A 22,136-nucleotide genomic window follows, 5' to 3' on the forward strand; every position below is an offset into this window, starting at 1 on the left:
CCTAAGTGTTATTGTTGTGCTAGATTATGTATACATACATGTATGAGCTTCAAATTCAGTGAGGAACAAGTGTTTAGTCTGCTTTAATAGAAACTATCCTCAGTGAGTACAAATGCAGCTCTTTTTGTGCTAGATATAACAAAAAGAAGACAGTGTGACTGACCGATGCGCAGCATGAAATTGTTGAAGGACTGGTAGTTGATATTCATCAGGGTGACCTTCATGGCAAGGGCAAAATCTGCCAGATCTGCCAGGTGCTGCCATCGCTCCTTCTCTGAAATCTCCTCTTTCTGTTAGAGAGAGAGAGAGAGAGAGAGAGAGAGAGAGAGAGAGAACTGACACAGAGATCTAGCATTGGGTTTTCATTCGAAAGCAGAACTAGACCTGTACCAGTTTAACTTACATAGAAGCCTGTATTAAACATGACACTAGTTGGCTGTAGTTATATTGTATATAGTTACAATATAATGCCACCAGATGTCAGCATGTCCCTTAAAAATTAAAACAGCTGGCTAGTGTTTTGCTGCAGTGTACTGTCCATCCTTATCATGCATCATGTCAACAACTGATAGTTTAACCAATAAAACTGCCCTTAGATGATGGATGATAAAAATGGAAAGATGGGAAGTTAAACACACACACACAACACTTGAAAGTTGGCTTTTCCCATTAAAAATAATGGCAACTGCACAATACATGTTTATAAATTGGCATGAATTCCAAAAGTTAACATGGGTACTCTGTAAATTGTTTAAAACTGTCATCAGACAAAGGTGTAAAACATGAATGTTGGCCACAGAATAGAAATTGCACATCAAATAAAACATTTTTCCACGTGTGTCATTGCTCCCAATATAAACAGGAGACAGTCTCACCTTGAAGTTGCTGTTGTAGCCGTTGGTATTCACATCTGGTGTGACTCCGGAGGCTGCCATGTAGGTGCTACCGATGGTTTTGATCTTCGTGATGCACCGGAACTGAGGCTCGTCCAGAAGCTGGGGGGGGGAGGGGGGGGGGGGGGGGGATTTCACATGTACGTGGTGTTTACTTTGTTGTGTTGTATGAGTAAGCAATAAGGCACGACAGGGTGTGTGTTGTACTCTAATATCACCACGCCCCAGGTGCGTTGTAAATCACGAGGCAACGCCGAGTGACTTCAATCACCTGGGAAGTGGTGTTATTAGAGTACAACACACACCCTGAATTGCCTTATTACGTGTATAAAATGGGTTAACTAACTAAATAGAAAAAGTATTTATAAAATATCCTTCCACCAAGCAAAATAGTCCCTTAAAACTTTTTAAAATTAAAAACAAAAATGCATCATAAAAGATAATTATAAGCAAAACACATTTGTATAGACATTGCATTGATTAAAAACAAGAAGAGCAATTTATAGCTGTTGAATTGAACATTGCCTTTTATAGTGCAGTTTTGAAGATGTATAGGCATTTTGTCTACTAGATTGTCATTCTGAAAAGCAGGTTGGCTGCAGCAAGCTAAGTGGAGGGCCCTGTCGTTTGTTTGTTGCTTTCATTGTTCTTGTCTGAGGGAGTGCAAGAAAGGATGTGGCACATTGTTTTCAATCACTTAAGAAGGCTTCCTTCACACAGTTGACCAGTGACAGACGTTATTTGTCCACTGTTAATCTAATACTATGGTTTGTGTATTGGCGACTCAGTCAGGTGTCATAGCCTAATGTCATGCTCATCCCCGGCAAATTCTCACCCCCATGAATTTTTTGCCTATGCTAATTCTCATGCTGTAGTGATAATTAGCCTAGGGGTGAGAATTAGCCTAAGCTAAAATTAACAGGGTTGAAACTTAACCGGGGCTGAGCATTACACTGTGACATGCAAGTTTTCTTAATTTGGGCATCATGGTGGACAAATAATGAATCTATTCCCATAGGCTCCCTTGTATACCACACTGTTTCAGAATCCAAGTAACTTTGTTCTTGATGTCTAGGATGTAAATAAAACTCGAAGCAATAAATACATTGTTTTAATTCTGGAATACCGGGTCGGTTATTAAACTGACTTTGCGGTCTAGTGTGGCTGGACTATTTAAAAAGCGGTTTAGACCAGCTTGTGTGTTCACATATCTTGACACTGAATACCCTGTCCCTCTAAACTACGGATAATGGATACCCCCGTCCCTCTAAACTACACACACTGAATACCCTGTCCCTCTAAACTACGGATAATGGATACCCCCGTCCCTCTAAACTACACACACTGAATACCCCGTCCCTCTAAACTACACACACTGAATACCCTGTCCCTCTAAACTACGGATAATGCATACCCCCGTCCCTCTAAACTACACACACTGAATACCCTGTCCCTCTAAACTACGGATAATGGATACCCCCGTCCCTCTAAACTACACACACTGAATACCCCGTCACCCTAAAAAACTAACACACTGAATACCCTGTCCCTCTAAACTACACACACTGAATACCCTGTCCCTCTAAACTACACACACTGAATACCCTGTCCCTCTAAACTACGGATAATGGATACCCCCGTCCCTCTAAACTACACACACTGAATACCCCGTCCCTCTAAACTACACACACTGAATACCCTGTCCCTCTAAACTACACACACTGAATACCCTGTCCCTCTAAACTACGGATAATGGATACCCCCGTCCCTCTAAACTACACACACTGAATACCCCGTCCCTCTAAACTACACACACTGAATACCCTGTCCCTCTAAACTACACACACTGAATACCCTGTCCCTCTAAACTACGGATAATGGATACCCCCGTCCCTCTAAACTATGGACACCTGTAGCAGATTATTTAGAACAGTAAGTACATTTTAGAAAATAAGATAGGAATTTGTGGTTTATATTCTAACAAGAAAAAACAAACTAGCACGCAACAAAACACTAGCACGCAACAGCACACTAGCACGCAACAACACATGTGCATGCAGGGCATCTTACAGTGATTGTAGCTAACAAAACAATTCCATACATCTAACCTGTTGTGCACTTCTACTTATTTGTAAGCCAGGATTCAGTTAGTGTTGCACTTCCTTTGTCATTTCATCTGAAGGGTGAAATTGTCCCCACCCCTTCAATGGCTTAGTCCTGTCAATATCCAACTGGCAACTTTCCCATGCTTTCATGTCATGACCCAGAAGACACTCCTCAGGTGAGGAAATGACAAGTGCAAGTGTAACAGATATCATATTTTTTTTTACTGTAAGTAGTACCAGATATCATATTTAAAATGAAAATCTTTCAAAACTGCACATTTGAAACCTGTGTAGCTAATATAAGTGCAAAACAGGTAAGATTTATGGAATTATTTTGTTTGCTACAATTACTTTAAATCAACTTTGTAGGTCTGTTTCTGAAGCACTGTAACATCAATAACTAGTTCTCTTTATAGAAAAAAAGCAGGTTACTGAAAACTGAACGCTGTGGCAAAAGCTTTGTGAATATGGCTGCAGTCTCTTGATTACAAAGAACAACGCCATGCCATTTGGATAGCACAGGGAAACTATTGTATGGCACCATGTACAGAAGAGGATCAATAGGCAATAGCATCTACTGCAGTGGAAACCATTTTCAATTGGTACACTACTGTATACTCACACTGTCAAAGTCTGAGATGATTTCGTTAAGGAACCTCAGACACTCTATCCCTCCATTATTGACGCTCTCTTCAGTGTAGAAATCAGAGAAATTTGGGATTGAGGCAAACATCACCCCAATCTCATCATACGACTGACTGTACAGCTCCTGTGAGAGGGGACAGCTGTTAGAAAAGGCATTCTGTGGAACTCCAATCTGAGTTTCTGTACTATAGGTAGGGTGGGCTAAGCAGGCGTCTGGCAATTCTGCCTCTGAAGAGTTCTGCTTTGCAGTTTTAAACTCGTCGTACAATTGAATACTAATCAGTAAAGCACAATCTTTCTGTGTAATTTAGAAGTATAAATACTCTGGTAAACATAAATAAAAATCACAATACTCATACAGATTCTGTTTTATTTCCCTTTATAAAACGACCATTTCAGAAATATCATCACCTCAAGCATTTTGAAACTGGTAAAATGTAATAAAAACTTTCATTTAGTGTCGAAATACACATTTAAGTATAGTATAGTAATTGAAGAAGACATACCATGTGCAATTTATTTTTCTTTTTGCTTGTAGTATCGGGTCAAAATGTGCTCGTGATGACAGTGCGAAATGGCCGTTTGCCGCGATTCAGTTTTTCTAGCGCTACCCTTATTCAAGCTACATTTTTTGAGTCTTTGTCAACGCTGATTCATGTTTGTATCATCAATGAAAAGTAAACAGTCTAAACTTTCTGATTTTATTGGCCCTTGATTGTAGGACATTCAGAAAGGTGAAAAATATTTATTTCCTTTACTCTGAGATTCCCTATCTACAGTAAGAGGCGTATTTTTGGGAGGCTTGCTTGTACACCTGAAAACTTCGATCTTTCAATTTAAAGCCACCATCTAGCTTATTATAAAGTGTTATCTTTTTGTATACATATATATATTTTTTTAATTATGAAGGCTCAAAGTCAGTAGACGGCATAATCCATGATGGTCACCATTGCGCTAAAACATATTTTTACATGATTAAAACACATTTATGGTGCATTTTGATTTCAGATATGTTTAAGTTAGTTAAAATTTAAATGTAATAATCTGTTTAAGATTTTGTTTATTGAACCCTAAAATTGTGTTTGACCACCTTACGTATAGGGTGTCAATGTTGTTGTATCTCTGGCACTATTAGTTGTATTGTCTTGGAATTTGTAAGTTGTAGCAACCACCAATGGCCTTTACTTTGACTTCCTATCCAATTTGATTGTCTGAAAATCATTTGGAGATTTTTCTGGGAATGCAAGTCTTTGCTTTTCAGCATGAGGGCCATTGGAGTAAATATACAGTACACTACTTGACCTTTACTGGGTTTTATATTGCCGTGGTTAAGTAAACAGTGACATGCAGACAGACAGACAGACAGGTCGACAAGTATCTCACAATATCCCCTTGTAATCGCAATAACCTGTGCTAGAGAATGTCCTTTAAACCATTTTAGAAACTGGACATGCGGTTTTCTTTGTGAATTATGGGCATAACTTTACAGATGGCTTTACTATATTCCAGTCATCGATTTGTCTTTGAAAGTTGGGGTCCGTGTGCAGCTGGCTTGTATTCCCTCACCTCATCTCGTTTCTTGTGGCCCAAGAAGTGACGTGCCACGTGTTCCGGGAGCATGTTGGTGACCAGAGCCTCATTCCAGCGCCGCATCTCATATACCTTCTCCTTCTGGTCATGAACATCAATCTTCCACAGGAACAGCGTGCGGGCCAGTTTCTCTACCTGAAAGATGGAGCATATGTGAGCCACATGGGAAGGAAGCATGTGCACATGAACACTGACCTTCCTGAGGAACATCTTGCAGGCTTCTCAACCGGGGATTGAAGAGGGTGTCAGAGCAATTATATCATAAATATTAAAGTGGGATCGACAAAGATATTAATTTAGAATATGTTCTAGCACAGCAGAGAAAGGGGTCTAGGCCACCAGTCTTTCACTGGATCAGCAAGCAGGCCTATCTTTAAGAGTGGAGGGGAATAAAAGTGAAAGTATTGGGTGGAGGAGGAAAATGAATGAGAAGGAGTATGGGTTTCAGTATTTAAGGAAGCAGTGTGTGATATCCAGGGGTTAAGGAAAGAGAAGAGTGTGAAAGAGTTTGTTAATGGACACAAAAAGATTGAAAGAGGGAAGACTTAAAAAGTGACTCACATGTCGAGCAAAGTAGTAGAAACACAACATCATGATGAAGATCATCACGGTCATGGAGTACTTGGAAGGCACATTGGAGGCCCTGAAGGGGAACAGGCAGAGCATTGGTTAGTCACAGGATCTACTGCAGTCCCAGCCATATAAACACGCTGATGGACCTTCTACTAATTCATTCATTTTATTTTTTTATTAAGTGGCTTTGGGTTCCATTGTAATTTGTATGTTTAGATGTTCATTTGAATAGAGGCTTAATAACTGCCTGTATAGAGAGAGTACACTACTGTAAGTGACTCTGCATATAATACACAGTTCACAGCCTACCTCCGTAAAGCGCTTTGTGATAGTGGTCCACTATGAAAGGCGCTATATAAAATAAATAAATATATTATTATTATTATTATTATTATTATTATTATTATTATTATTATTATTATTATTATTATTATTATTATTATTATTAGGCTTGCTACTATTCAATTTTAATTTTTTTGCCAAATCGACTTAATATTGATGTTTATTTTAGAAAGAATTTACCAGTTTATTCTAATTAATCAGTATAGCTCATTTTAATGTGATAATCTGACAATATCTGATACAAATCAAAGTCATTTCAGATGGCTGCATCACATCGATATCAGGGTCTACTGTATATTACACTATTTTACAGGAGAGCACAGTAAAATAATTGCTATTTCCAGACCCGTAAAATAGTGTCCTTAATCCAGAGATTTCTAATCCATAATAAAATCATGAATTCCTAATGTGTTTGGCTTATAGTAAGTAGCGGGATTCTGAACAATATAGCGTTATACGTCCCCACGTGTTGCTACAACTGTTTAAATAACATATCTGTATTTTTTCTTTTTATTGTTAACATCCTGACACCAAAACTTTAAAATTTGTTTCAAAGCTCTTTTAAAAATGTCTGCTCTAGTGCACTGGGGTTTGAGATCTGTCCTCTAAATCACTGCGGGAAGAGCGATTAAAAAACAAACAAACAACAAAAAAAACAAAACATACAAGTGCTCTAGCTTTTCTGTTCTGTACCACATCATGGATCATTATTGCTGTGTTACCTGCTTGACAATGTGGGCAATAATACTTACACTATCAGTGCACTAGAGCGGCCATTTTGAAAAGAGCTTTGAAACAGACTTTAAAGTTATGTGTAAAAAGGTGTCAGAATGTTAACAATGAAAATTTAAATTAGAGGTACAATATTTAAACAGTAATATAGCAACATCTGGGGATGTGTAACGCTATATTTTTCGGAACCCCGCTACTTACTCTTTAAACAGGTCTATATCAACAAACCATTTCTTTTGAGGTTTAAAGAGGACAGAGCTAAGCCCAGTAATGTCAAATAAGCCAAGTAATGTGTTGTTACTATCTGTGGAGCTTTATAGTTCCCTTTCACCCAACCATAGGCTTGGAAGTGACATTACATATTAAATAAAGACTTGTTTGAATGTGTATATAACATGTCAGAGTTAAGTCAGTGTGTTCCTCACGTTTGGGTACCGAAGCGCGTGTAGTCATACTGGTCGAAGATATCTCTCCAGCTGTAGATGTTGACTACTCCATTGGCCCCGGTGATGAGCACCATGAGGGTTAACTTCACCATGTGGCTGACCTGCACCAGCATGGTGGTGGCAATGAGTGCCAGCACTGCAATGTAGCTGTAGTACTTGGGGTTCTCCATGCAGCCAATGTCATCCACAGCAGCCACTAACTTCACTGCCACTGAGCTCCCATTCAAGGTGGAGTGGGGAGGCTGCAGACAGCTCAGCTACCAGGGAGAGAGCAAAGTGGGAGGAAGAGACACACAGTTAACACAGAGGAATGCTAACCATTGTTTTCTTAGCAATTTTTTTAGCAGCACTGTCAATGGTAATGTGTTTATTAGAGCTACAACACTGTAATAACTGTCGCTCTGACTAAAGCAACGTTTCTCATATGCGGCCACCAGCGGGATTTTGTGCGGACACACCCCCAGTAACTCCTCTTTTAATCAACCTTTATCTTAATCTGCACCGCTATCCAACTTTTATTCAGCTTGCATTCTGATTCCTCATACTGCTTCTTTTTTTGTTAGCTGTTATCGGCCAGCATTAATGTTAATATAATCACTGCCTGTTGATTGGCTGACCTTTCATTCTGATCAGATGTAATTTTGGCATGAGTCACAAATCTCCGCCTATTTAGCTTTGTGTCAGTGCTCTTTGGTTGATCAACAACAGAAGACTTGTTATGGAGCATAACAGGGGGTACTGTCACGGTGTGGGTATCCACTGAGATATTAGGTCCTTTTTAAAGGCAGATTAGCAGTGTTAATTAATCATCAATTACACAATTGGCACCTGGCCACCTGCGTCACATTCCTTTTCAATTAGGCAGGGAGGGAGGTTTAATCTCCCTGCTCTGCCATATCTAGCACACAATATTTTACAAAACAATATACACATTCTTTTATTTTCAAACCACCAAATCATATTTATAATATAAACCACCACCAACTATATATTATTTATAGGAGCAGGCCTCAGCCCTGCCACATACCTCCCCCTTGTGTGCAGCACACATGGTTGCAAACTGCCACCTCCCCCAACCTTTAAACCCCAACCATTTGTCCAGGAGTTTAAATTATTTTTTTGACTCCCTGTCTGTTGGCAACCGGGCGGCTGCAGCACCAAGCAGCGACGTCTGGGCCACCAGGGGGAGTGAAGCAGGAGACCAGGCGACCAACCGTGCCTGGTGGTGCAGCGACCTGGGAGTCAGACCTAGTGACCAAAGGTCCAGACACAAAGGCCTGGTGTCTAGGAGCCTGGGACGAGGGAAGTGCCTTACAGGCGCTGGACTGTTGCACAGGGGTGGTCACCTCCCCTCCTCCTTCTGCTGGGGTGGCCTCAATGCTGGCAGCAGCACAGGGCACTCCAGCAGTGGCGAGGGGCACTCCAGTAGTGGCGCTGGCAACAACAGCGCTGGGCACTACAGATGGGTAAATGGTAGGGGAGCTGGTGGTAGCATGTGTAGGGGCTGCCGAGTGGGCCATGGTTGATGTGCTGCTTGTTCAGATGGTGGCTCCTGTCCATCTGGCTGTTGGAACAGTGGCTCCTTCCATTTTGGCACGCAGAATGGCAGTTCCTCCCTTTCTGGCACGCAGGACAGCAGCTCCTCCCCCTCTGGCTCTTGGGCAGACAGCTCCTTCTCTAGCCTTTGGGCAGGCAGCTCCTTCTTCCTTGGCACTGGAGATGGCTCCTGCCCCCTTGACTCTGGAACAGGAACGGAAGCTCCTCCCCTTCCATTTTCGGGCCGGTAGCTCCGCCATCTTCCGGCATACTGGCAGGCATCTCCACAGTGTTCCCAAACTCCCCACCATCCCAAGGGCATGAAAGGCAGAGGGGTCTGTCTCGCGCTCTGGTAGGTGGCTGGGATTGGCCCTTCTCGTGGAGCCATTCCTCAGCTGACTCCACCTAGAATCTGGCGAAGGTCTCCATGAATTGCGGATCGTCGCAGGTGCACACATCTCGGAAGTGCCCAAACTCTTCACAAGCTCCACACCACGGAGCCCCTTCTTCTGCCAACTGCCTTTTTTCCCACTGCATTTCTCTCTGGTGGGTGGTCTTGCCTTGCCTCGGCAGGACTCAGCAGATCCCCTTTCTAACGGGTATACGCTGAGATATTAGAGAGACACAGAGAGTTTGCGATTGAAACAGTGCACAGGCGTCCAGGTTTTATTAATAATCACAAATATTGCATGCAGTTGCAGTGGTTTATGGCCGCCACTAAGGTAACAGCAATGGTATCCCTACTGCGGGACAACATGCACACACATGTACATAATTAAACAAAATGCAAAACAGAACCCTGTACAAAAACAGAGCTAGCAAACAAAAGGTGGCCAAGCTCGGGCCAAGCACTACTCCCACTAAAAGCGAGGTCCTGCTTCAGGAACCTTCTCCATGGATAAACTAAATAAACTTGCATTTAAACTGCAAACCTCTTGCAAACTGAACAGAGTCTGTAGTTTTGAATAATAACGAACTGTGCAGTCAGCTTCCGGGTGCAGCCCAATTTTATGGTTGGTATAAAAGTCAACCGCCTAGAGGAAGAGGTTATACTGCAAATATGTAACTGCAAATGACCTATAAACAACTGTAAAAAAAATGCATAACAACCTAATGACCTAATTTTAACCCAATTATAAAAGAAATGTACCTCACAGAATATATATATATATATATATATATATATATATATATATATATATATATATATATATTATAAGCGACTTGTTAGTTTGCATTTGTGTGAAGGGGAACTCCCCGCCCCTGTGCATATTATGTATTATTTTGTATTTATATTATGTATTTTGTTTTGAAGGACGGGTGAAAACTCGACGCCATTATTTGTTATTGTTTTAAATACCTTGTGAAAATGCGTGACTGTTGGCAAGTAATTATTGAATTAGCTGACAGTCTCACATATTTATTAAACTCGTGCAGACTACGGCTGAGGGGCTAATAAGATATAGCTAGTTAACCCCTTGGCCATAATATAAAAGACCTGCAGCTTTGGCTGAATGGGGTGGATTGTCCAGAGGAGAAAAGAGACAAGTAAGAACAGATCCTGAAAGTAAACAATTGCTACTCGTGCTGGCTTTAAACCAGCACAATACTTGTTATCATTATTGTTTGTTCATTTGCTTGTTTTGGTCAACATTCTGTTTATTTTGAGTTAAGTGTTCTGTTTTGTTTAAACCTTTTGTTTATTTATTATTAAACCGTGCAGCAGCGCTTTCATTACCCCAGTCTGTTGCTGATCTCCATTCATTTCCTGGCCTGATGGCATCACCCAAGCCCTCAGTGTCACATATGGTGTCCAGAAGTGGGAATAAACAACCCTCCAAGTGCCAGGCCAGGAATACTGCAGGTGGAGTTTATTTTATTTTTTTCAAAAATAGTGTTTTTAAAGGTTTTTTAATAATAAAAAAAAGGATTGCAACAAAAGATGGGAAGAAAGAACAAAGGTGGGGAAACAGCAGCGCGGGGCCAGTCCAAAGTACCGCCATGTCTCTTCCATGCTGGACATCTGCCTCACCTGCCTGTAAGGAGAGGAGTGGTGCTTCTGCTGTGGCGAGGTTGGTCATGTCTCACCCGACCCAGCCCCCATGTGGCAGGAGGAGGAACTGGCACCATAGGCACAGCAGAAGGGCCGCTGGGAGGGCTACTTCCGCCTGGTCAAGGCCTCGAGTTGGTGCCCTTTCTGCAGGGAGGGGGGCCATTCCATTATCAATGGCCCCCGGCCCAGAGAGGAGGAGGAGGGACAACCGGAGGGCAGCTGAGATGCCTACTTCAGCGCTCTCAAGGCCTTGAACTGGTGCCCTGCCTGCGTGGAGTGGGGCCACTTTGTGTCAACTCCTCCAGGAAGAGGAAGAGAAGGAGCACCAGTTCCTAGCATGAGAGGGAGAAGCCCCGCTGTCTCCAGCGCGACAGGGAGAAACCCCGCTGTCTCCAACGCCAGAGGGAGGAGCCACGCCGAGCCCAGCGATCAAGGGAGGAGCCACGCCAAGCCCAGCGACCGAGGGAGAGCTACATCAGTCCCCAAGGATAGAGGCAGACTACTTGCTGCTCTCGCCTCCACCGTGGGGAGACCGCGAGCCTGCAACGCCTAGGACTGCCAAGCTTGCAAGGCCTGGGGAGGCCAGCTCGCCGTCGCCTGGGGATGCCCACTCTACATCGCCTGGAGTTGCCCGTGTGCTATTGCCCGGAGATGCCTGCTCTGGAGGTGGTTTGCTGCTGACCGCCAGGGATTTCCTGGGGCTGAAGGGGCCAGCCTGGGAGCCGTTAATGGTTCCGCTGACAGCATTTCTGCTGTCAGCTAGGAGTCTGATAGCATTTCCGCTGTCAGCTAGGCATCTGATAGCATTTCCGCTGTCAGCTAGGAGTCTGATAGCATTTCCGCTGTCAGCTAGGAGTCTGATAGCATTTCCAAGGTCAGCTAGGAGTCTGATAGCATTTACGCTGTCACCTAGGAGTCTGATAGCATTTCCGCTGTCAGCTAGGAGTCTGATAGCATTTCCGCTGTCAGCTAGGAGTCTGATAGCATTTCCGCTGTCAGCTAGGAGTCTGATAGCATTTCCGCTGTCAGCTGGGAATAAACAACGCCTCACTGGGAAGCTGACAGCATTGCCACCAGCAGCAGATCAGCGACAGGAAAGTGCCACCCCACCCCACTGACAGCATTACCACGCTTTGGGGCTTTGGGGCCGACAGCACTGCCACTGTTAGCCAGTCCGTGGCCCGGATCGCTGCTCATGGGCCCACTGAAGCCTCCTTTCTTGGCCCAGGACTATAGCCAAGACTGTTGGATTTAAGGGGGAGGTGGACTTTAAGGCCATCTGTGCTACGCACAAGGGTGGAGTTTGTTTGTTTTGGTCAACGTGCCGTTTATTTTGAGTAAGTGTTCTGTTTTGTTTAAACCTTTTGTTTAGTAACAGGTTCATTACCCTAGTCTGATATTTTGTTTTCCAGACTTTATTTTCCCTTTATATTAAGACCCCACCAGAAACTTACACAGCATTTACAGAAGAAGGCTGTGTTTCCATCAATAGATTCTTATGACATCAAAGACCATGAGAGAGTTACACCTGAATCAAAGTGAAAATAAAGCCTGGAAAACTAAATATCACAACAAAGGCTGAAAATATTCATAAAATACCTTTACAGCAGGGGTGTCAAACTCAGTGTCTTCTGGCTTTCGTTCCACCCGAGCTCTCAGTTACTTTATTGGTCTAATTATTTGATTAACTGGAAAATTTAACACTTTTCTTCAGGCCTCAAAATGTTTCATAGGTAGTGTACCTTGAATCAAGTGTAAAAGACCTTGAAAAATATGAAATATGTCAAATTCAACAAATAATTAGATCAATTATGTTAATTGAGAGTTTAAGTTGGAATGAAAACAAGAAGACCCTGCGGCCCTCGAGGACTGGAGTTTGACACCCCTGCTTTACAGGCATGTAAGAATAATGGAAGAGACATGCAGAAACACAGACAGCAAGTACCACAGACACTATGCGGAATACACACATGGAGACAGACATAAGGCTGGCCCCTCACCATATCGACAATGTCAGCCATAGTGAGTATAAAGATTGCAGACATGGCCCAGGTGTTCCGCGCCCATCGTGTACGGTCGATCCAGGTGGAGAAGGACACCAGCCTCTTGGGAAATACCTGTGGGAAGATGTGGCAGACATAGTTAGCCTTATAATAGTTTCCCATAGTAAAAGCACAGCAAAGTGTAATAAGGTATAGTGAAAGCATGGTAAAGCATAGGTCGGCATTGTAAAGTCCAGAGAGGTACGGTAAATCATATTTAAAACATGGTAAACTATGGTAAATGCATAGTAACCATGGGAAAACTGAAAAACTACTGTGCAAATTTATGTTCACTTCTTGTTGCTTCCCTTGGCTTTACTGACATTCTGCACTTCCAATCATATTGAACCAGCAGAGGTGAAGCAACAAACTTCTACACTGTGACATGATCTGATCATTGTAGGGCAGGGGTGTCCAATCCAGGTCCTGGAGGGCAGGTGTCCCTCCTGGTTTTTGTTCCAACTGTGTCCTAAATTACTTAATTGGCCCAATTATTGTTCTAATTAAGTAATTTAGGGCACAGTTTGAACAAAAACCAGCAGGGACACCAATCCTTGAAATAATGATGAAAAATATGTTGATAAGCGCTCTTCTGTGATTGGATAATTTGACTATATCCGGCCCAGTTTGCAATATTCATTTAAACACTTGCAGCATCGGAAAATAACTCCCTCTGAATATGAAAACATCTTAAGAAAGAAAGTTGTCTCTTAGAAGGAAAAGCTACACAAAAACATTGGAATATGTACAATCTAACTGAATCGCTGACTCAGCAACATTGCTGTAACAATCCAACTTCAAGGAACGAAACCATGGTTCCCTGTGACGCAGTCGTGCCTGCCCATGAGGGCATAAATAGATCTCACACAGATCTCCTCAATCTTTCCTTCAAGACTGCTGCAATCATGGTTGCAGCGACCTTGAAGGTTAATGGTTACATTTCTATTCCAGGGAACCAGGGTTATGATAATAATCTAATGTTGCCTATCAAGTATGAACCATTACCTCATGGGTAGAAATACAAAAGTTGTCGCAAGGGAATATTGCAGACCACCTGGAATGCTACAAGGCTCGGCCAAGGCCACCTTGCATGTTACCATTAGGAACTCCAGTACAAGTAGCTATGGCTAACAAACTGAGGGAGAACTCACCTCTATGTTTATACTGTAAGGGTCGAGCTCAAGGCCACCCTTAATACTCTTGTTCCAAAACCAGGGTTTTGCGGATCTATGACACAGTCGACAGAACCAAGTAAAAGTATGGGGAGTAGCCCACACCGCTGCATTGCAAATGGAACAAAGCCCATACACTATCTGTGATCCATTTAGATAGCCTATGCTTAGACAGGGCTTTACCATTGGACTTAGCCCCATAACAGACAAAAAATTGCTCAGACTGCCTCCAACTCTGTGTTCTGTCCACAAAATATGCTGGAAAGGGGGCACTGCTCTGGCATTCTGCAAGGTATCAATGACCGTATTAGAGAACCCCAGATGGCTCAAATGTTGCCGTTCAGGGGCCAGACCCAAAGCCGCAGGCTAGCCGCTTAGGAGCTGCATCAAGGTAGAAAACCAGAGTCTCCTGGGCCAATAAGGGGCTACTAATAGCAACCTAGCCCAATCCTGCCTGACCTTTTCCAGGCACAGCGGGAGCATGGAGAGTGGTGGAAAGGCATACAGCAGTGGCCTTGGCATCTATTGCCAGCGGAACCTCCGTCGGCTCAGATATAGGTTGATCTGTCTGAGATCGGAGATAGGTCTGAGGTCACCATCCTGCTTGGGCACCAGGAAGTACGTGGACTAGAAACCTTCTTCCAAAAGGAGGCTGTGTGGTCCAGTGGTTAAAGAAATGGGCTTGTAACCAGGAGGTCCCCGGTTCAAATCCCACCTCAGCCACTGACTCATTGTGTGACCCTGAGCAAGTCACTTAACCTCCTTGTGCTCCATCTTTCGGGTGAGACGTAGTTGTAAGTGACTCTGCAGCTGATGCATAGTTCACACACCCTAGTCTCTGTAAGTCGCCTTGGATAAAGGTGTCTGCTAAATAAACAAATAATAATAAAATGATAGCAGCGCTGTCACCTTCTGATACAGCACCACTGTATCTCGCAGGCCCATGACTAACGTTGTAGTCACTCCCTGAAAGGGAGGGGGACCGTTTTTGAATTGTAGAGAATAGCCAGTCTACACAGTATTGAGCACCCAGGTGTCTGTGGTGCATTGACACCAGTACTCCAGGTGACTCCCTGGGCCTGTGGCACCAAATTGCTAGGGCTGCTGCTTTGCCTGAGGTTTTTGCCTTTGTGCTTGTCGGCGGAACTTAAACTGTGCAGCTGCGGGTCCGTTGTTAAAATCCCCTCCGGCTTTAGCAGGAGCCGGTTGTACCGGTCTCTGAGGCTGTTGGAACTTTGGCTGCCAGTTTGCTGCTGGTCTGCATACTGGAGAAGGCCACTTAGGAAGCAGGCGCACCAGCTCTTTCGTTGACTTCCGTCCGTGGTGAGAGCGCTGCAGCCTGTCATCCACCGCAGGACCAAAAGTATGTCCCGGTGTAATGGGAGCATCTAACAGTGGTGCCTTGTCCCCATAAGCCACTCGTGTTTGAGACATCCAGAGTTGTCTTCTGGCTGCTCCTAAAGCAGCAAGGTTCCTGCCCACTGCCTGCCCGTTCAATTTAGAGATGCGGAGCACATTCTTATTAACCAACCACAGCTCTTTGAGCTGTAGTGATGTGGGTCTGTGGCTCTGGGACCTTAACAAGCAATTCTGATGTGCTACCAAGCTGCTGTTGTAATTACCTAGCCATGCAGCAAACGCCCCGGCTGAGTAAGCCCGCTTGAGGATGCTCTCTGAAACCCTGCACTGTTTATTCGGGCAGGTAGCATCCTTATTTAGAAGCATTAGTTTTGGTGCTTGCACAAAGAAAGTTTGGGTGCACCTGGGGAGACACCTGAGAAGGAGCGGCATTATCCTCAAAAAGAGTGTTTCCTCGTCTCATCTACCGGCCATGGGACTTGTAAGGTTTCAGTGGCCCTCCTAATCAGCGGCAAAAGCTCAGCTGATAAGAAAAGATGCACGACCGGGACTGCTTATCTGAGTTTCCCTCCTCAGAGGGGAACTCTTGATCGTCCATCTCCTCAGAGGTGGCGATAGATAACAGATCTTCTTGCTGCCATTCTGCGTTTACTACTCCCTGCTGCTGCAAAGGCATAATGAGAGTAGGTGGAGCGGTGCGCTCACACAGTAGCTCGGCTAACACAGTGCCCTGCTGGGAGACCGCTGCCTAGTGATTATCCAGCTGCTCAGAGCTCTCAATCTCTTAGACCGGTGGCTCTTTCACCTCCTCTTCTTAGGAGGGGAAGTAGGAGGAGGTGAAGGAGAGCTAGAGGAAGAGGAAGGGGACCGTGAAGGCGGTCTCCTACCAGAAGCTGTCCTACTCTTCCTTGGCACAGAGCCATCAGGTGAGGATGCAGCCCCCTCTCTTTGAGATGAGGATGGAGGGGAGCCCTGTCCAGGCAGAATGGACAAAGATTGCTCCACAGAGCTGCGAGACTTTTGCTTAGAAAAAGACGCGCAGAACTCACAAGAGTTGCGGTTGATGAGTGCCTCCTTTGCATACTCTGGACCCAAGCAGGCAATTTGTCAGAACAAAAACGTACAGGACTTTTCTCATAGCAGATACAGGCTTGCACACACGACATGAAATGTACACTTTTTGCGATAAAGTTTAAGTCAATGCGGTTTTGATGACCTGCCCTGCATGCTTGAGGGCCAGAGGTGAAATTCTGCTGGTACTCCATACCGGGTCTGCCGGTATTGGGTACCGGGACTTATTTAATCTGCTTTTCATCCAACGCGCTTGCATTCCGTTCATTCACATGAGCGCAACATTTCTCAAATGTGCTTTCATTCAGCACAGTTCATGCTGCTTGCATTCTGTTTCTTAATACTGTTTCTCGTCTCTTAGCTGCTATTGGCCACCATTAAAGTCAGTATAATCACTGCATGTTGACTGTTGCACTTGAGTGTAAAGGCATACATAAACCACAGTAATGATATTACTTTATGAAAATGTGTAATTTGTCACTTTGTTATTGTGTAGGAACCACAATCCCAGGGATTCAAAAAAAAAAAAAAAGAAAACCGATGTCTACTTTTATACTGTTTCTGCCAGGAATACACTAATCTTTTTCTGGAATAGATCATGGTATAATCCATCTACACAGAAACACAACAGAGAAGCACACAGAATATATTGTAGGATAAGTAATCCGTAAAATTTAGAAAATAATAACAGGGATATATGTTCTAATCCAAGGTTATCAATGTAGCATGGCCAGGTCCTGATGTGGGTGAGCACCCAGGGGCTGGAAACTACGGGAGTATTTCAGAGAATACAATGGCGATTCAAATGGCCAAGTGTGGCAATGTGCCCCGCCCCTGTGTGCATATTATGTGTTGTATGTTGCGTGCGTGTGTTAATGTTGGTGTATAGTCATTGGTACACGGGATATGAACGGGTCTGTTTCACGTGTGAGTTAAAAGTGTAGATTTGTATTTAGGCACGAGGAGGGCACAAATCACTTCACGTGCTGGTTAAATGTAATATGTGAGCACGGGGTTGCACAGAATTAATTCACGTGCTGGGATTCAAGTGAATAATTAATTAGTAATTGAATCCCAGCACAACAGTATATATAGATGCACATTTCATTCAGTCGGGGGTGGGTGTTCGGTGAGTGGAGAACCAGTGTGGAGAAGGAGGTAAAAAGAATAAGAAGAAGAAGAAGAAGAAGAAGAAGAAGAAGAAGAAGAAGAAGAAGAAGAAGAAGAAGAAAAGAACTGTCTCACTCACCGTGTTTCGTTAGTCTGTCTGTTTACTGTCTAGTCCGTTTTGTTTACATGTTTATTTTGGCTACCAGTGCCGTGTCCTGTTTTGTGTTCAAACCTTTTATTTTCTGTTCTGTTTATTAAATGCTGAGCGACAGCATTCGCTCAGCTTCACCAAACCACATCTCTGTCTGTTTATTTCCTGCTTCTGGTCTGACGCCACCCACTCCGGCCGTCTTTGTGACACCAAGTCATTTTTTTAAGAGTAGTGCCTGGTACATTAAAAAATAGAGGGGTATTTCAGCCCGTATTGCACATTGTTTGACTTAGACCTTTTTTGTATCATTTGTTCATAGCACAGTTGTTTTCTTTATACACATTTTGTATAACATCCCCCCTTTTTTAGGATATCTTGAAACAAAACTCCCTCTCTACAGCAGTTAATGCATAGTGTAATATTTGTTAATACTTATCACTTAAGGTTTAACTTAAGTGTTATATTACAGTACATGACTGAGTGATACATGCAGAAAGGTACAAAGCTTTCAGTATTTTCAGCTTCTTTGTTTATGAATTGATTATATTTTATCAGTTATTTTTAAGGCTTATTTTGTATTCATAAATGTATTGTGTACGGGCTGCGCATATCAGTCAGTACCTGCTCTTTTTTGTTGAGAATTTCACCCCTGTTGAAGGCGTTATCTGACCAGAAATTGGTTTGTTACAGATTACTACTGAACAGTGTTGGACATACTACTGAAAAAAGTAACTTATTACTCGTTTCTTCAGAAAAAAACGAATATAATGTCCTTACTTATTACTTAATAAAATAAGTAGCGCGTTATATTACTCATCATGTTACTCGTTCTATTTCTTTCTCTTGTCTTGTCCTGAGAAACAGTTGTTGTGACTATTGTTTACTATTTAACTGTATATCTGATAATTCATGTATTAAATGTGTCAAACAGAGTTTTAAAATGTTTGTAGTACAACAAACAAACAACTCTTAATAACTGACTGGATATAGCAAATTGTAATCATTACAATATATGCACTTTGCGCAAGTCCTTTCAAGAACAAAATGTAACCATTACCTAATGGGAGACAATACTCAAGCCGTCGCAAGTGAAGGACTTGTAGCACCTGCAGACGTGCTAAGAAGGAAGATAAACTGCCTTCAGCATTCTGGCCAAAAGTCCGATTGAGGCTTCAAGGTTACACTGAGTAACCTTAGCATTTAAACACCAGAAGTCTAATTAAGGTGTGTGGCTAACTACACTAGGACTTAAAGTGGAACACAATGAAAAGTCTATTAAAGGGAAGAGTGAGTGGTTGCCCTTAACACTGATCCCAAAATCAGGGTTCTGCTGACATTATCAGTAGAATCTGGTAAAAGTATGAGGTGTGGCCCATACGGCAGCGTTCCCAATGTCTGCAACAGATGCGCTATTGAATAATGCCCCATTGAGTAATTGCAAGCAGGATATCTGCCATGGGGCAAGTCGTGGGGTCCAATCCACGCGACTGACACCACGTCTGGAAAACACCCAATTTGTACTGGGAGCCAGTAGATGCTGCCCTGGCATTCTGAAGGATGTCAGTGACCCTGTCAGATAATCCGAGGTGACTCAAAGGTATTCCCGCTCAGGGGCCAGACCCAAAGCTGTTGGGTCTGGATGCCAGAGTCCTCTGCGCATGGCTCAGCAGGTCGCAACAGGTCGGCAGCTCCTATGGCTGATCGTACAGGAACTGTGCCAGTGCCGAGAAACAGGTCCTCCGAGTGGAATCACTGGTACCGACTCTGGTACCATAGAAGTGCCCTGGTACTGACCTCGGTACCGAACGGGTCACTGGTACCAACCCCATACCGAACAGGGCCACTGGTACTGACTCAGTGATGAGCAAGGTGCTTGGTACCGACTGTGGTACCGAACCAGGTCACTGGTACTGACTCTGGTACTGAACCAGGTCACTGGTACTGACTCTGGTACCGAACCAGGTCACTGGTACTGGCTCTTTACCACAAGAGGTGGCGTGCAGGTGAAGACCTGAAAGAGCCACTGGCACCTGTAAGCATGCACTGTTAAACAGACTCGAAGAAAGGATCCTCAAGGAGGTTCAGAAGCATTTAAACTAGAAAGGAAGGGGGGAGAAAACAAAAAAAAAACAGAAGGGATACCACATCAAAACAGGGGCAACAATTCAGGTAAGACATCCATCAAATGTATTTATCTAAATGCTACAAGTCTCAGAAACAAAATGTTAGAACTTGAAGCTACTGCACTAACAAGAAACTACGATGTGATAGGTGTTACAGAAACTTATCGGTTATCTGAGAGTGATGGAGACGAATATAATATTAGTGGGTATACACTGTATAGGAAAGACAGGCAGGACAAAAGTGACGGAGGGGTAGCGCTATACATCAAAAATATATAGCAGAATCAATATGGGTCAGAATAATGGACACAAATTCAAAGGGCATAATAATAAGGGCATGCTATGGACTGCCAAATTCAGGCACCGAGCAAAATATTCTGTTATACAATGACATTAGAAATGCATGCAGCAAAGGAGAAGCCATATTAAATGGGGGGTTTCAACATCCCCCATATAAAATGGGAAAACCTGGTGGGGAGCACAACAGATGAAATTGAAATGGTGGAAATGACAAATGACTGCTTCCTAACGCAATTTGTCAAGGCACCAACTAGAGGGGAGGCATGCCTTGATTTAGTCTTTTCAAATAACAAAGCCAGAATAACTAAAACTGAGGTCAGAGAACCATTGGCAAACTCAGACCACAACATGGTCTCATTTGAAGTGATTTTTAAAACCCCAAAAGTAATGACTAAAGCTAAGGTTTACAGTTTTAGAAAGGCAAACTATGAATGGTATGAAACAGAGACTAGCAGAAGTAGATTGGAGTAAAATACAGAAAACATCCACAGAAAAAGGATGGTTGTTTTTTAAAAATGTAGTACTAGAGGCGCAAAACAATTGCATCCCAAAAGTAGACAAATCTAAATCTAAAACAAAATTGCCAAAATGGTTTAACAGATCAATTAAAAAAAACATATTCCGAGAAAAAAGGCACCTTACAGAGCATTTAAAAGGGACCAAAAACAAAGTACACAGTAAGAGCACTTGGAACTGCAACCACAAGTCAAAACGGAAGTTAGAAAGGCGAAGAGAGAGAAACCAATTCCAAAAAGTTGTTTCAATATCATAACAAGCAAGAGAACATTCAAAGAGGAGGTTAAATGTCTAAGAGATACAAATGGCAAAATCATAGACGAAGAGAAAAAAAATGGCAAATACATTAAACGATTACTTTTTTTTACAAAGGAGGACACAGGCAAAATGCCCCACGTGTCGACCTATTCCTATCCAATTTTAAATAACTTTAGCATAACAGAGGCAGAAGTGTTAAAGGAACTAAGAGCTCTTGAAATAAACAAATCCCCTGGGCCGGATGAGATCCTCCCAATAGTACTCAAGGAAATTAAATAACTTATTTACAAACCGCTAACCAAGATCATGCAACAGTCTCTTGACACAGGGGTTGTACCGACAGACTGGAGAATTGCAAGTGTAATACTGACCCACAAAAAGGGAGACAAAACTGAACCAGGTAACTACAGACCAATAAGCCTGACTTCAATTATATGTAAACTTATGGAAACTATAATAAGATCCAAAATGGAAAATTACCTATATGGTAACAGTATCCTGGGAGACAGTCAGCATGGTTTTAGGAAAGGGAGATTGTGTCTAACTAACTTGCTTGATTTTTCTGAGGATGCAACATCAACAATGGATAACTGCAAAGTATACGACATGGTTTATTTAGATTTCCAGAAGCTTTTGACAAAGTCCTGCATAAAAGATTAATTCTCACACTGAACGCAGTAGGGATTCAAGGAAATGCATGCACATGGATTAGGGAGTGGTTAACATGTAGAAAACAGAAAGTACTGATTAGAGGAGAAACCTCGAAATGGAGTGAGGTAACCAGTGGTGTACCACAGGGATCAGTATTAGGTCCTCTGCTATTCCTAATCTACATTAATGATTTAGATTCTGGTATAGTAAGAAAACTTGTTAAATTTGCAGACAACACAAACATAGGAGGAGTGGCAAACACCATTGAATCAGCAAAGGTCATTCAAAATGATCTAGACAGCATTCAGAACTGGGCAGACTTCTGGCAAATGACATTTAATAGAGAAAAGTGTAAGGTACTGCACGCAGGCAATACAAATGTGCATTATAAATATCATATGGGAGATACTGAAATTGAAGAAGGAATCTATGAAAAATACCTAGGAGTTTATGTTGAAATGTCTTCAT

At 42.8% G+C, this 22,136-nt stretch overlaps 1 protein-coding gene across 2 annotated transcripts in view; it reads right to left on the minus strand.

The window, feature by feature from the left end:
- Nucleotides 1-22,136, minus strand: part of adcy3a (adenylate cyclase 3a) — a 184,128-nt gene that overhangs the window by 16,254 nt on the left and 145,738 nt on the right. For both annotated transcript variants that reach the window (XM_034004901.3, XM_034004900.3), the window contains exons 12-18: nt 12,916-13,032; nt 7,306-7,583; nt 5,795-5,876; nt 5,210-5,368; nt 3,621-3,767; nt 876-995; nt 164-290 (exon numbers count right to left, since the gene is read on the minus strand). In XM_034004901.3, the coding sequence (XP_033860792.1) occupies nt 164-290; nt 876-995; nt 3,621-3,767; nt 5,210-5,368; nt 5,795-5,876; nt 7,306-7,583; nt 12,916-13,032 (1,030 nt within the window). The remainder of the gene's footprint in view (nt 1-163; nt 291-875; nt 996-3,620; nt 3,768-5,209; nt 5,369-5,794; nt 5,877-7,305; nt 7,584-12,915; nt 13,033-22,136) is intronic.

This window comes from Acipenser ruthenus, chromosome 5 (genome assembly GCF_902713425.1).
Source record: "Acipenser ruthenus chromosome 5, fAciRut3.2 maternal haplotype, whole genome shotgun sequence".
In the NCBI taxonomy this organism is placed as follows: Eukaryota; Metazoa; Chordata; class Actinopteri; order Acipenseriformes; family Acipenseridae; genus Acipenser; species Acipenser ruthenus.